The 16,567-nt window shown below is 37.7% G+C and overlaps 1 protein-coding gene across 2 annotated transcripts in view; it reads right to left on the reverse strand.

Annotated features, from left to right (window-relative positions):
- Positions 1 to 8,239: 8,239 nt before the first annotated feature.
- TBX18 (T-box transcription factor 18) overlaps positions 8,240 to 16,567 on the reverse strand; it is a 30,179-nt gene continuing 21,851 nt past the window's right edge. For both annotated transcript variants that reach the window (XM_054492541.2, XM_063666375.1), the window contains exons 7-8: positions 12,280 to 12,374; positions 8,240 to 11,193 (exon numbers count right to left, since the gene is read on the reverse strand). In XM_054492541.2, coding sequence (XP_054348516.1) covers positions 10,469 to 11,193; positions 12,280 to 12,374 — 820 coding nt within the window. In that variant the 3' untranslated portion in view covers positions 8,240 to 10,468. The remainder of the gene's footprint in view (positions 11,194 to 12,279; positions 12,375 to 16,567) is intronic.

The raw sequence follows: 16,567 nt of genomic DNA on the forward strand, positions 1-16,567 counted from the left end.
GAGGACAGAACTGGTTAGGCATTCAATACACTGATTTGTCATGAAGCAGTTGCCTGGCAGAGTCACCTAGCATTATCAGTCAGTTTTCATATAGTCACAGAGTCATGACTACTCATAGTAACCCTCCAGAAGCATCATTCCCACAGAGGGTGAGCTGTGCATTCAGGGAACTGTTCTCCCATTGTCATTGTTCATATTTCTTTTAGGGTGCATATTACTTTCTGCTTTGCAGAGTTTCTAAAGCTTCACTGCCCAACATGGTAGCCACTAGCCACATGGGGCTAAACTTACATTTAAATTTGAATTAATTAGTATGTAATAAAATTTGAAATTTAGACCCTCAGGCAGACTAGTCTCATTTCAAGTGCCCAGTAGTTACATGGTCTAGTGGCTACTGTCCTGGCCAGTGTAGACAAAGAATATTTACATCTTTGCAGAAAGTTCTATTGAATAGTACTGTTTTAGAATACTCACTTACCATTTCCATCACCCTTCCCTAGCTATTAGCAAATGGTCCCTCATCTTCACAGCCCTCCTTGATCCTTGATCCCTCACATCTCCCCCATATAACCTAAGTCACAATATCCAATTTTCCTACTGTCCTTGTAAATACCTCTTACTATGGTTTGAATGTCCCCTCCAAAACTCATGTTGAAATTTAATCACCAGTGTGGCATTATTGAGAGGTGGGGCCTTTAAGAAGCGAGGGAAGACGTCAATGATAGATTGGATAAAGAAAATGTGGCACATATACACAATGGAATACTATGCAGCCATAAAAAGGAACGAGTTCATGGTCCTTTGCAGGGACATGGACAAAGCTGGAAACCATCATCCTCAGCAAACTAACACAGGAACAAAAAACTAAACACCACACATTCTCACTCATAAGTGGGAGTTGAACAATGAGAACACATGGACGCAGGGAGGGGAACATTACACACTGGGGCCTGTTGGGGGGTGGGGGAAAAGGGGAGGCAGAGCATTAGGACAAATACCTAATGTATGTGTGGCTTAAAACCTAGATGACGGGTTGATAGGTGTAGCAAGCCACCATGGCACATATATACGTATGTAACAAATCTGCATGTTCAGCACATGTATCCCAGAACTTAAAGTAAGATTTTAAAAAAGTATGGCAAAAAACCCAAGACTGTCAAATTTATGAATATAAAATTTCTGCTAAGTTCATGACAAAATAAAAATGTGTTATTATCTCAAAAAAAAGAGAAGTGACGGCAAAGCCCTCATGAATGGATTAATCCATGCATGGATAAATTGATTAATGGGTTATCATGAGAAGGAAATGGGTGGCTTTATAAGAAGAGGAAGAGATACCTGGGCTAGCATGTCAACACACTCAACCTCCTCACCAAATGATGTCCTACAAAGCCTCAGAAATCATCAGAGAGCTCTCACCAGCAAGGAGGCTCTTATTAAATGTGGTCCCTTGATCTTGAACTTCTAAGCCTCCATAACAGTAAGAAATAAATTTATTTTCTTTATAAATTATCCAGTTTCAGGTATTCTGTATAAGGAACAGAAAAGGAACTAATACACCTCTCTTTGTACATTTATCACATTGTATTATGATTATGTGTTTGCACATGTGACCTTCTGATGAGTCTGAAATTTTCCAAAAGAATAACTTTCCTTGCTCATCACCGCATCTCCAGCAACAGAATATGGCACTTAGCAAGTACTCAACAAATGCTAAATGCAGGGATAAATGAATGATTGAACTTCGAGTAAACAAGTAAATGTGTTAGGAACTTAAGGTGTCATTCATATCCCTCCCCCTGAAATTCTGACAGATGCATCACACACATGAAGAATAGGGAAAAAATGTAGAAACCAAATACAGTTTTATTAATCTGGGCAGATATCTGGTACCCACAAAACAGAGCTATAGTAAAAGCTGGGGTAGGGAACTCTGGAAGGCCTCCTGCCTACTCTGTGTCTCCTCTTCTCAGTCTATGCCTATTTTATATATTTTATCCCCAATCTCTTAGGTGCTCTTACCATAAGAACCTGAGCAAATACTAAGCCAAAGTAGTCCCATACATTCCAGAGAAAAGGGAATGAGGCAGACAGCAAGAGTGAGCATGCATGCCCCAATATGGAGTGCCTCACTCATCTAAAGGACCTATCCTCACACAGCATCAGTTTCTGGGTCCACAACCACCAATGTGGCTTTTTCTCAGAAGAGAGGTTTTCTCCCAAATATCTTGGATCCCTCCCTAGAGAGAAAAAAATGTTTTGTCTGACAGAGCACCTCTAATCTATGGGGTATTAGAGAGTGCTCTAGATACTCTTATTATTCTATATAAGAAAACAAGCACTTTTTTCTAGATGAAATAATATTTATTGCAATATCAACTCACTTGCAGAGATAACCTAGAAGTAACCATGTTAGTAACCTAACACACCAATCCCTTCAGAGACCCTGGGCCCATACCTACCAGGATATAATATGTCCATCTCTTGTGAAGCTTGGGTTTCTCTGTCACATAAACATAAACTTGTGAAACTTCGGTTTCTCTGTCACATAGTTGATCTCACTGCTATCAACGACACATCTGTAGCAAGCTGGATGCCCTAGGACACAAAAAGCCTCACTTTCCTGATGTTATTCCTAAACTAGACTCTAGGGGGTACCTGCAACAGAAATTGTCAATTCCTGAAACTACAGCTGAAGTTCTCCCTAGGTGGAATGATGTCCAAGTTGCATACAGAGAACTACCTTCTTCCTTTAGGAGTAGTTCTCTGTTAGATTCATATAACATCCTAATGGCTTTGGAAGATATTGATGATAAAACACCTACAATTTTAAGAGGAGTATCTTATTTAGATGTCAGCCCCAACCCTCTGTTCATAAGACTCGGCTCAAGCAGGGGGAAAAAATAAATAAAAAAAAAAAAGTAAAGAAAAGAAAAAGAAGCATTTCCTTTCCTGTCTTTTTGTGAGGAATCTATAGTCCTCTTTGTCTCTTCTGATATGACAAATGGGCAGCTGACCAAGCAAAACCTCCAGACCCCTCAATTTGAGGTTTTATTCCAAAGCCTACAAAATTCATTGCTTTACTCACTTAATCACATATTTATTTATGTACTCCCTCTTTTATTAATCATTTTATCTTTGCTAGGTCCTGTGGCAAATACGTAAATGAGATATAGCTCCTGCCCCAGAGGACTCCCATTATAGCTGGGCTGGTTGATCTAAATGAAAAGGGGATGTTTAGGTATGTTCTTCAAGAGGGCATAGAGCGCTGTGACAATATTTTAGATGGAGAGCTGATTTCTCCTGGGGAAAGGTAGATGAGAGAAATAGAAATTGGGAAAGTCTTCACTGAGGACAAAAGTCCTTGAGTAAGTCCTTGAAAATAAGAAGGTGGGTGAAAAAGGACATCCAGGACTAAGAAAAAAAAATATGAAGAAAGACAAGGAAGCTTGAAAATGCTTTATGAAGCCTGCCAAGGGGACTGTCACTGAAGTTGCTGAAGCTTGTAGATGTCACTGAAGTTGTAGATGGGTCACAATGGTGACCTCTGAAGGTCACATGGGTCTCCACACAACTATCTCCTATTTGATCTCTAAGGACCTTCCAGTTCTATATTTTTATGTTTTTGTCTGTCTGTCTTCTTGGTATCCTCAAGGTTAAACTGAGTAGACCGCAAATATTTAAACATACACAATTTCTACCTCCTTTCTTCCCCATACACCAAGGTTATCAAACTTAGAAAGACAAAATGATCAAAAGCTACAACGGGTCCACCATAATGTTCATTCATTCTTGGCCAAACTTCCCCAAGGCAATGGACTACTAGGGCTTTGTACATTACTTGATAGAAGTGCCATTGTTTTTTTTTTTTTTGAGATGGAGTTTTGCTCTTGTAGCCCAGGCTGGAGTGCAATAGCACAATCTCGGCTCACTGCAACCTCCGCCTCCTGGGTTGAAGCTATTCTCCTGCCTCAGCCTCCTGAGTAGTTGGGATTACAAGCTTGTGCCCGCCTAATTTTTGTATTTTTAGTAGAGATGGGGTTTCACCATGTTGGCCAGGCTAGCCTCGAACTCCTGATCTCAGGTGATCCACCCACCTCCGCCTCCCAAAGTGATGGGATTACAGGTGTGAGCCACCGTGCCCAGAGATAGAAGTGCTTTTTAAGATTCTCTTTATTATTGCTGAATGAGAGCTTCAATTTTGTTTGAAAAACATATGGTTCAACAAATTTTCCCTTGAAATTCATTTAGGCAAATTAAGAAAAAGGAATCTGCAAATCTCTGCAATCCATTTCACCAAATACCTTTAAGAAAAATGTGCAGGAGTTTTCCCAAGCCCTACACAAGCACAGTTTTCCCTTCCTGCTATTAATAGAGAGATATCTTATTACAGTGCTGTAAACACAGCCAAATTCAAAAAAATGAATTTTAAATGATGTTAGGGTTTCCAAAGAAAACCACAAAACAAACTCAGAGTTAAGGCGATAATGCATCCCTGTTGTACCCTGGCACAAAAGCAAGCATTTTGCAGTGACCATCTGGGATATGTAACATAGTAATAAGGGTGAGGGCACCAACTCATAGAAAAGCCAAGAGGCAATAATTTTTTTTTCCTGCCAACTGTGATATATTGCAGTATGAATATATATATATACACATTTTTTTTTTGCCAGCAAATCAGCTTTTACAAGATGTTTGGTTATACCAACAGTGTTCTTCACTATTGTATCCCAAATGACTAAAATGATGCCAAGGAAATAGTCAATACTTAATATTTATTAATTTAATAAATATTGAAATTGCCTACCATTTCTTATGGTAATAAAATGTTTCTGATGCTTTGGAATCATTCTGTCTTCCTTTAAGATACTGAAGGAATCATTTATTTCTCCAAGACTATTCAGGTGTGTTGGGAAGAGGGATAATTTATCAAGTACTATTAAATTTATACACCTGAAAAGCACCTTCAAAATACATTTATATTACTACTACTACTACTACTACTGCTACTAGGAATGTCAAAAGGCTGATTGAAAGAGCTCATCAAAATGCTTTGGTCCTCACACCAAAGACATAAACAACAAAATTAAAAAAAAAATAGATAAATTGGACCTCTTCAAAATTAAAAGCTTCCATGCTGCAAAAGTCATAATCAATACAACTAAAATACAGCCCAAAGAATGGTAGAAAATATTTGCAAATCATATATCTGATAAGAAGCTTATATCTAGAATATATAAAGAATTATTACACCTCAATAATAAAAAGACAACCCGATTAAAGAACGGTCAAAGGATCTATATAGATATTTCTCCAAAGAAGATACACAAATGGCCAATAAAGCACAGAAAAATATGTTCAATGTCATGAGTCATCAGGGAAATGCAAATAAAAACAACAATGAGACATCACACCCACTAGGCTGGCTGTAATAAAAAAGACTGATAATAACAACCGTCAGTGCAGATGTGGGGAAACTAGAACCCTCACACATTGCTGGTAAGCATGCGAAATGGTGCAAGTGCTTTGGAAAACAGTCTGGTGGTTCCTCAAAAGGTGACCTCAGAACCTTCCAACTCCACTGCTATATAGCCAAGAGAAATCAAAGTGTATGTATGTCTATACAATAACTTGTACATAAATTTTTATAGCAGCATTATTCATAACAGCTAAAAAGTGTCCATCAACTAACAAAGAGATAAACAAATTGTGGTAAATTGACACAACAAAATATTATTCAGCACTAAAAAGGAATGAAATATTAATACATGTCACGACATGAATGAACCTTGAAAACATTATGCTAAGTGAAAGAAGTCAGTGCCAAAGACCACATATTGTATAGTTCCCTTGACATAGATGTCCAGAACAGGCAAATCTATAAAGACAGAAAGCAGATCAGTGGTTGTCTAGGACTTGGTGATAAGGAAGGAATGGAGGGAAAAGGAAGATGACTAATAATGGGCATGGAGTTTTTTTGCAGTGATAAAAATGTTCTAAAATTGATTGTGGTGATAGTTACACAACTCTGTGAACACATTTGAAACCATTGAATTGTTCAATTTAAATAGATGAATTATATGGCATGTTAATTGTATCTCAATATAGGTGTTATTTAGAAAAATCTCTTGGTCTTTTTATTAAGTAATTCTAGTGATGTAATTAATATGATTTAAAAATATGGACATAGGATGTGTGTGTTGATTCAGCCTTGTATAAACTCAGTGAATTGCAGAGTAATAAACTGCCTTATATTATTGTATCTGAGTCTCAGTAGGAATAAAATTATTCAAAAAGACACAAGCGTTTTCTTGAGGATTTAAATGTATTTTGAATGGACTTGGAATGATCTCCATATATTATAATAGACTGCCATACTTATTTCAAAACAAAATAATTTAATGCCATGCAATTAAGAGCATCACGAAAAGGAAATTTTATTAATGTCTTTTACTATTCACTATAAAGTAGCAAATACGTTACTAAGTATAGCTTCCTTCTAACATTAAAATACTAAAATTTATCCTATAAAACTAAAGCACAGTTCCATTTAAAGGATAAATTTCACATAATTCAACAAATTGTAAATAATACTGATAGTGTTATATTCTTTGTAAAGCCACAGATACAGTATATATATATCCAAAAATAAACAGAATATATTCCAAAAGATATAATAGTTTTATAAAACTAGTTTCCCAATATTAAGCTAAATATTTATATAATAGGACCATATGAATTGGAAACTAAAAGGAATAGTAACAATTATCATCTCAGCCATTCCTTTCACACATACCAAAACTGAGACATAAAGCAGCTAATTTTTTTTACCCAAAATCATGATTGAGAAATCCATAGTCTGAAACTAAGTTCTCTAATTCCCAAGGAAATGTTATTCTCATCATACCAAAGTTCAACGAAAAGAAAGCACATTATTTGAAAATTTATCAGCATGTAGAGGGATACTAAGTTTATATATCTGTTGAATGTTTGTATACTTGAATATATTTGTCGATTTCTAGCACTGATAATTTTTAAGGTTTGAGCTCCTAGAATGCTGTAATCATGTATGAGTACTTAACTGCTCACATATTTAAACTTACTCTCAACTTATCTGAGCATTTCTTTTTATAAAGGATGAACAATGAGATTAAAACACAACATGGTAATAATTTAATACAATTAGTTCTTAAGGGAAAGCTTAGAAAAACCTTCATGTAGATAAGCCAATAAATTTCTCATGAGGAAATAACACTGTGTTACACTTTGCAACAAAGGATTCTTTACAAACCTCTCTAATGAGACAGCATCAGGGCAGCATCCACCACCTCTACCAAGGTTCCTGAAAGAAGTTTATGAAATGATTATTTTTAATGCTCTGCACCAGGACTTCATGGGACACTGCAGAGTTTAGTTAGGGATCTCTCTTCTTGCACCTTCTCCTTCCCATACAAATCCTCCCAGAATTGTCCTGCTACAAAAATTACTTTTTCCTCTAAGTCAAACCTCCAGCTATCTCCAAAGCTGCTGTTTATTAATTTCACACTAAGGTGTGAGTTACTGGTAGGATTAAGTCTGGAGGGGTGATGAAGAGCTATTTACATTTTAAAAGTGAGGTTCTTTTTCCTCAAAATTTTGCTAATGGATGTAAAGAGTGAGTATGATCCTTCCTTATATAGGTTACACTGTGCCCCAACCTTCTCTGGGGGCCACCAAGGATTCCTGACCCCCTACATTCCAGAAATCAAGGGTCAGCAACTGGGTGCCTCACTTGTGAAAAGCTGTTGACCTCTGGAAGGCAGCTTGTAAGGAAGCAAGTGTTAATTTTCAAAATGTGACTGGTCTTGATAGCAGCAACCTCACCCCATCACAATGTCCCTTGGAATGTTTACTAGTCAAGGGGCACAGAAGTAATCTGTCATCACTAGTCAGTGGTGCAAGCCACTCATTCTTGTAACCTTGCCTTTCTCCCCTGGACCCAAAACAAAACACACCACCCCATCCCTTTCCTCTCACATTCAAATTTTCACGTGTTCAACATTTGTCAGGGCCTTCACCTTCAATGACATGGTCAACACACCAAGAAATCATATTTAACACATGAAACATGAACAGCAGGCCCATTTCTTTCTTCCATGTATTTGAGAGGTACAGAATTTGTGTTCTGGGTATGCCATGTGTGTGCTTATTCTTGGAACAATATTTTTAGACATTAAAATGATTACCCTCCAAAATCATAAAAGGTTTTAATAACACACTTTAATATAATTTTAAGTACTTTTTAATAAAATACAGATATATAATTATCAATGTATGCATATCATTTAATTCAGCAATAAAAGGCTAGTCTCTGAAGTGACATGGTGATTAATATTTACAGTAAAACCTAAAAAAAGCATTTGTACAATATTGCTAAAATTTTACCAGAAAAAAGATTAATAAAAAATTATACTCATATTGTGGTATCATCTGAAATTATCATCAGCAAGAAGGAAAATGCTCTTGTTAATACATAAGGGTATAGAGCATTACTTTCCATGTTTTTTCAAGATGGAAAACTCTCTGTTCTTGAATTATACACCAAGCACTATGGCTGAGATGGACTCATTCTTAACCCCTTTCCCCAGATCTTTGTCAAGCTATTAATGCCATACCCAAACATCTTACATAGATCCACCTACTACAAATATTTCATGTCCCTTTATGCTAGTTTTAAATTAAAAAATTTAATACTAATTTGATGAACTGTTAAGGAATCCAAAAGGAAATTTGTTAATATGTATAAACAGAGTCACATCCTGTGCAAATTCAACAGTATATCTCCCTAAGTATCTAACAAATTGTGTTGTTTCAAAGTGAAACAGCAAATCAGGAGTTGTACCCTTTCCCCACCAAATCCAGGAATGAGTTAAAGCAACTCTTTTTAGCAGTGAGAGGAAATCATGCTCTTTTGCTTAAGATACATGAAATGTAATGAATGGGTCAATGCACAGACATGTTATTTTACTTTCTCCTCAGAAGGGGAATGTGCCTCATCATGTATTCTTAGCCTTTTTTATTTATCTCACACTGTGCTCTCAAAGTTACTTGTTTTTAACTCTTCAATCATGCATATATTATTTTAGGAATTAAAAAATTTAATACTGATTTTAATTTCTCCAGTTCTGACGTTACAAATTCTGTTGAGGTTAAAAGTTTTATAGTTCCTTTATCATAATTAGTATCTTCCTTCTTAGTCCTCCAAGAGGGTCTTTATAGTAATGGGCTTTGGCCTTTGCACTATAGCTCCCAAAAGACAGATTGCTGGAGATAACCCACTGAAATTCCTCACCGCGTTATTTAACACCAGACAGGCCTAGGAACTATCTGTTTTGGGAAAGACTCAGGCAGACATAAAGGGGAAAAGGGTTCAATGTGTAGGAATTACAAGATATAAATAAGTAGCATAAATGCATTTTTTTACTTATATACTATGGGTCAGGAAGCTTAGAGCAAGATGGAAAAAATATTCTAAATTTAAAAACAAACGATACAAAAACATAAGGTATAGTTAACAATAGTATTACTCTTGATTTAAAAGACAGACATTTCTCATTGGAACCAATGAATCTGAGGTGGATTTATTTTCCTTTTGCCATTCCACTCATATCACATATTCCTCCCCTGGTGAAAATTGGAATTTAAAAATGTTTATAGAACATTCTTTAACGGTCTATTTGATAACTAAAATAAGCAAGAAATCGAAAATACTGGAAATTTGTTCTCTACAGATGAATAAGAACCTCTTATGTGCCCAATGGAAAGTGTAAAAAAAAATCACAAGCCTCTCCTTTACCTTCCTTAAGAAAATAACAATTATTATGGGTTATGATTTTTTTATAGACCAAAGGTCATATGGTATCTGTGGTAAATAATAAGCAGGAATGAAAAAGCTGATCCTTCATGATTAAATACCTCAGAACTAACACTAAGACTTCAACTTGCTTTTGTATTTAAATTCTTACACCGTGCCCAAGAATAACAGAAATCACAAGACTCTACATGCTGGTTACTGCTGGTTATCAACACATCAAGTATGAAACCGTTTAGAGCATTTTTCTGATAAATTAAGTTATAAGTGTTCATCTGGATAGTATCATTGCCAAGTTTTAAGTTTACCACCTTGTTTTTAAAAGAGTCTGAGAACTTTGCTTAAACATACTACACGCATGCCAATACTCTGTGCAACTGGATGAAGCAGGGGAACAATAGGGGCTGTGATACTCCATGTGCTATGTATATACAGCATACATATATACCATAGATAATTACACTCTCACCATGATAAAGTCAAAAAACCCAGTGAGCTTTCTTTTTCTATTATATGTACATTTTATAAACCACAGAGAGTTTTTTTCCACATAGCTTTTAAAAAAGAAAAAGAAAATACGTTAGACAGATCCAAATGTCATTTAACTTAAAGGCTTCATCAGACCATATGTGCAGATACTTGAGATGATGACAGAGTTAAGCTTCCTAGGGTCCTAGAGTCAAAGAAACTCTGCTGACCCCCACTGCTAAGCAGGTGCACTCCTTCCACAGGGGGCAACATCTGCCGATCCGTCATGGTCCCACTCGGTGAGGACCCCAAGAAACTTCCTTGGGAAGAAACAATTTTCTCAGGACTGGCAGCCAGTTTGGGGGATGTGGAGAAGTTATATCCATATAGTGCACAGGGGCTGTGTAATCTAAAAGTATTATAGGAACCCTGATGGGTCTGGTTAGTGGCAAAGGCGTTGCTGGAGGGTGATGGCATGATATACTGGAGCTGGGGGGACATTCCCGAAATCTGCATGGATAAGCTGGTCTGTGGGCAACTGAAGGTGTCCCCGTCAGTGCCACCCATGGACATGTTCACGGAGGTGCTGCTGCTCACGCCCACATAGGAGGGAGTCCTGGGCGGGGCGAAGGTCTCACCAGCCTGGTTGGTGAGCCTGTTGTAGGTCTCTGCCAAAGACGTGCTGTATCGGTTGAGGGTGAGGCCTGAGCGGGCACAGGCAGAATAGTCAGCAGGGGCCAGACTACACAGCTGGCTGGTGTTGGGCCCCAGATGGAAGGCAGGAGAGGAGCAAGAGGAGCCAGACAAAAGGTGAGGGTGAGTGGCAGGAACGCCATTCCCAGTACCTTGGAGCAAGGTGGAGGAACTTGCATTGCCTACAAAAGAAGTTGAAATGTAAAGAATGACTCCACAGTCATCCTTTCCTTTCAATTTTGCAAATATGAGCTAGACACAGCTTGTTACAAGGCAAGGGTTGGAGGAATGCTACAGAGATGAAAAGGAGATGGTCTCAGCTTTCAAGGAATTATCTGGTTGAAAAATCTCATTTCCAATTAGAAAACAAGTTGTTGAATCACATGCTAACACAAGAGCAGAGGTCCAACAAATCAACAGTCCTGTGAAACTTAGAGAGGGTAGTTAACCCTGTGTCCAACCAATGGCAGTGATGGTGCCCCCTCTGGATCTGCTGGCAGATTGCTGTTTGCAAACTTGACAGAACTTAAGGGGAGAGGAGAATTCCAAAGGGCTGGACAGGTTGTAAAACCTTCATTGCTCTATTGATGGTGTTTTATATAGTGTCTCAAAATAATACAAAAGCCCAATCCAACCAATGATAATTATCTGAAACCCAGAATAGTAAATTCTCACTGGAATCTGGGCAGGATGGTGGTAAAAAGCCTGAATATAGGAGTGAGCTGAGAGTGTTACCTATGGAGCAGACCAGAAAGGAAGCAACATCGCTTTCCATGCAGTTCCCTCTGAGGAGAAATCAGCCCTGGGCTGCTGAGAAATATTCAGAGATGAGCCCAGGAGGGTCTGCCTGAATGTGCCTGACCTTCTCATCATTAACCCAACAGGAGAACCCTGCCCAGAGGCAATTCTGCTGAAGAAAGAAAACAAACAAGATGTGAAGAAAGGGTGGACTGGGGGCACTATCAACAATTTCTTGTGAAGAGGACCTGGCATCAGAGCACCTCTAATTTTAATACGAGATTTAAGGATGAGGTAAAGGTCATGAAATATATAAACAGCCTAAGACGTCTAAGATTTAATCTGTGACCATAAGAGCCATTTTTTCCTGATCCATCCCCATACCATGCAGAAGACAGATGGAATCTGTAGGACAATGTTGGTGATGAGGTCATTATTGTAAGTATAAATAATGACTTGTACACTTTTAGTGCCTGAGTTTCTAGGCAGGAATAGGCTGTATATATGACCCAGGAGACTTTGTGAGTTACCTTGCTTGGGAATTCCAGGGATATCTTCAAAGGTCAGAGTCCGTAGTGATGGTCGCCAGAATGCATATGATTCCACCAAGGCTTCCAAACCCATTCTAAATGGAAAGGGTCAGGATAGGGGTGGACAAAAGAAGTCTAGTTAAGAGCATTTGGAGCTTTTACCAGCAGCAAGCATCTCAAAACAACACTGGTATTGACAGTACCCCCACGTTGTCCGGTTAGGAGCTTGCCACTGGCAAGAAGAAATGCTTCAGCAATGCGCTAACAACATTCTGTTACTAGCAGCAGGAGAGAACTGAAATCACCCACCCAAGATGCCTGTTAATGTTCTCAGGAAAACTCAGCTGACCTGAGGGGTGAAAAGCTGTTCCCTTGGGCTAAGGAGCTGAGATGAAGAGAGTCCATCCTGGCTGCTGTGAGTCCAAGGCTCTGCTGTGATCTGGAACACACCCTCTCTCCTTGTCCTGTTACTTCTCCCTCTAAGTGAGGAAGGCATTGCCACAAAAGCACATTCCTAGAAAATCAGCTCTTTTCTAAGAGGCATTACTGCCCATCATTTGGTGCCTCAGCAGCCAGCTCAGGGAAGCACTCATCCAAAGAAGATTGACTTCTCTCTCAGGAGCACAATCTCTACCACACCCATTGTAGCCAGGCTGGGCTCCCACCAGTAACAGGAGGGCCATGAAGAAACGGCACTGGCCTCTCCCTGCAGTGTGTGGAAGGAGAGCAGGAAGGTGACCTCACAGGGCTATCTAGTATATAGAGTTACTATTAAATCACAAATTATTTTAAAACCCTGAAATACACTTAATGAATGGATACTTAAAGAGACAGGATAAGTTTCATATAGACTATTTACATGACATATGTATATTTTAAAACAAGGGCAACTACTCTAAATACATATATCAACCGTCTCCTACCATGAATGATTCAGAGACTTCCCCTCTGTATTCAAGTGACTAAGTCCTCTGGGTTCTGGGAATGAGGCCATTCACTCAACTAAATCATTCTCAAGACAGCCTCATCTGAGACCTCATCACTCTTCCTTCAACCACCTCAGCCGTAAGTAATTTGTTGATCTAGATAACATTACACTTTTCATGAAACCTGTAGCTCCACTGTAGAAAATACTTGCTTCCTGGGATGTCCAATAATAGACATCTCCTTTAATAGTTTGACTCAAGGTGCTACCACCTCTGGAGTCCCTGCACCCCAAGTCATAACCTGCAAATTAAGACTAGAGGAATCCACCCCAGAGAGTCACACCACATACACAATATGGTGAAAGCTCTCTAAACACCAGAGGTAAGTGATTTGTGCCGATAAAACTCTTACACTACTTGTCCATCTGTTCCAAGGCTTCACACACAGAATTTACTTCCTTAGAGTGTTCAGGGTATAGTCTCTGTTAATTGATTTCTGTACTCACTCTGGAGGAATATGCCTACCCCATCTTAGTGACAGAATGATGTAGCTATGCATGTGTGGAGGGTTGGTGTGTATACATGCACAGGCTTGTATGCACAAACACACCTCATGAGGCTGCACATAAGCCTGACTCATCTCTTAAGTCACAGGCTCTGGGGGTGCAGCTCTGAGAGCACTTCAAAGAGATGCCTGCAGCCCCAGAGGGGATAGTGCAGGATTGCCAAATAAAAGAGCGGAGCACAGAGGGGAACTGCACCTGCTCTACCTGGCCTACCCTGAGAGAGAACAGAATCTGGCTTCTGATGTAATCAATGTGCCACAGAGAGAGAATTATTTAGTGGTACGGATACTAGATTGGGGTCAGAAAGACTGCACTGGCACTGCAACTCACTAAAACTCATTGTCTGACCTTAAGTAAATTTGCTAATCTCCCTGGACTTCAGTTTCTCACAAAGAGAGGATGAGATTACAAAAGGTCTGAAACCCTTATTAATCCTAACATTGTTTCATTCTAAGAGATTTTTTTTCCAAACCAGTCATCATATCTGTGGCCAAACTACAAGCCAAATCCAAGTTCATGCCACTTGATAGTATTTTCTGTACTAGTGTATTGATTTCTGGGCAGTTTGGCAGACGTGGTCAGTTCCAAACCCCATGTTGCCTGTGGGTGTGTTTAACCCTGGACTAATGAACTCTGGGTCCTGTTAGCTGATCATCCTCTATTCAGTTTATACCAATACTGAATTTTGTGACTTTCTAGAAATACAACTATTTTAAATGCAAAAGAATGTTAAGACACAGCTTAATATAAAACAGCTTCTTATTACCACATAGATGAGTTTGAGTAATTGTAGTTTTAAATATTAAAAATACTAAAGTGATTATAGAGCAGTCTTGAGGGAAGTTTACTAAGATAATTAACAAGCAACCACTGGACTTAGAAACCGACTACAGAGATGTATCTTACTGCATTATTTGCTTTAGCAGTGTAAACTTTATTATGATTCAAATACGAATCCATAAACTAAATTCTTAGGGAGAAGTTATTGATGAATCACAAATATATAACCCTAAGCTTTAAAGAGATGCTGTGAAGGCGACATATCCGCAAGTGATCTGATTTGGAGTAATCGATATTTTTCCTGAGGCTGCTGTTTCACACTACAAGTTCCAGAAAGGATTTTAGATATTTTGCAGGAAACAGTTATAAAATATTTATTAGCTGAATCTGGACATTTTTTAAAAAGCCTTCATTTTCTCCAGTAATGGAGACCTTTCCTGCCTAGTTAAAGAAAAGATAAAAGGCACCTCCTGCAGGAGTGCAGCCAAGGTGATAATTTATACAAGATGCCTTTGAACAATTTCCACATTTTATCATCGCCCTAATTTATGCTATCAAATGGCCAAGTTTATTTAGTAAAATGGTTATGTTTTTCCTGAAGTATTTAAAGAGAAGAAATTTTTGTACCTTCCTGAGTAAAAAATTTTATAGGGTCAAACCTAAGGCCTAACTGAAGAATGAAACTATTCTCAGCACATAAATTCTCTCTCACATAGCAAATGTCTTGCAGGAGAGCTTTTAAGGGCCGAAGCTACTGATTCCTGTAAAATAGGCTGTGGAGCCATAAATAGCCAGAAAAGGATAATTTTTAATTAAGGCAAATTGTTTTATAAAGTTTAAACAATCACAAGTCTATGTTTATTTCTTGTCCTGGTCAATTTGTATATTTCATGTACAGGGTCGGGGAAATAAAAATAGAATTTGTTTTAAAAAAACACTAACAACAGCACAATAGAACCAGGGGTAATAAAGAAATATGTTAAACTTTTTCTCATAGCCTTACTCCTCTACTAATATAATTAAAAAATCATGCCCCTTCATGCCCATGCTCTCCAAACAACCGTGCCCTCCACCAAGTCTTACATATAACTTGGTCTTTTTTAAAGGAAACTAATACACAAGTTAGAAATGTTCACTTATGTAATTCAGGTGACTGAATTATCTCTTCTCCAAATGTGTCTTTTGCATTTGTCAACGGAAAATGTTACAATCAGATTTTTAAATAGAGGAATAATGATTTATAGATATTTAGCATTCCAAAGTGAGAAGTATTAGTAAATAGCTTGTCTATAATAAGCAAGAGAGTTTCAGCAAGGAAAAAAGTTGAAACTTTATTTCACTAGCAAGAAAGCCATATATAGGCTCAATGTGCTTTTCATGTACTATAATATTGTTTAAACACTTGTAACAAAATAAAAATTTTAAATTTTAACAAAATCTTAAAAGCATTAAAACATAATTCACTGTCTTCTGTATGTTCCTCCAAAATTTTTAAAGTTTTATAGTCAGGGAAGAAATAGTAACAAGCACCATGGATGTCAGGCTTACATACTCCTGAAACAGCCAAAAGGATAGAAAAATCCATATCAAAGCTAGCTTTTTGAACTCACCATATCAAACAATAGGCCTAGTATTTTATATTCAACAACACCACTGTCTTTTTCACTGACCAAATTTAAGTATCCAAATGTATTTTCATTATGCTGAATATCTAGAATTCTTCCTGAAAACTTGTCATATGCATCTATCATCTCACTTCTTGTAGAGGTTCATTCACTATTACCTGTTCAAAATATAAAGTATTTTAAAAATATTTTAAATTTATCCCTTCAAAAATGGACTATATACAAGCATGTGACCCCTGAGTCAGTAGCAGTGAAGTCTTTGCTAGAGCAATTGATAGCTTGGATATAGTTGCTAGTTGCATATTCTTCAAGCCTGAATATTTCTCTCTTGGAATTTCAGTGTTTTAATAAATTCTTTTTCTGGTTAAGAAAAAAAACTGAAAGTAATAGA

Source organism: Pongo pygmaeus, chromosome 5 (assembly GCF_028885625.2).
Source record: "Pongo pygmaeus isolate AG05252 chromosome 5, NHGRI_mPonPyg2-v2.0_pri, whole genome shotgun sequence".
In the NCBI taxonomy this organism is placed as follows: Eukaryota; Metazoa; Chordata; class Mammalia; order Primates; family Hominidae; genus Pongo; species Pongo pygmaeus.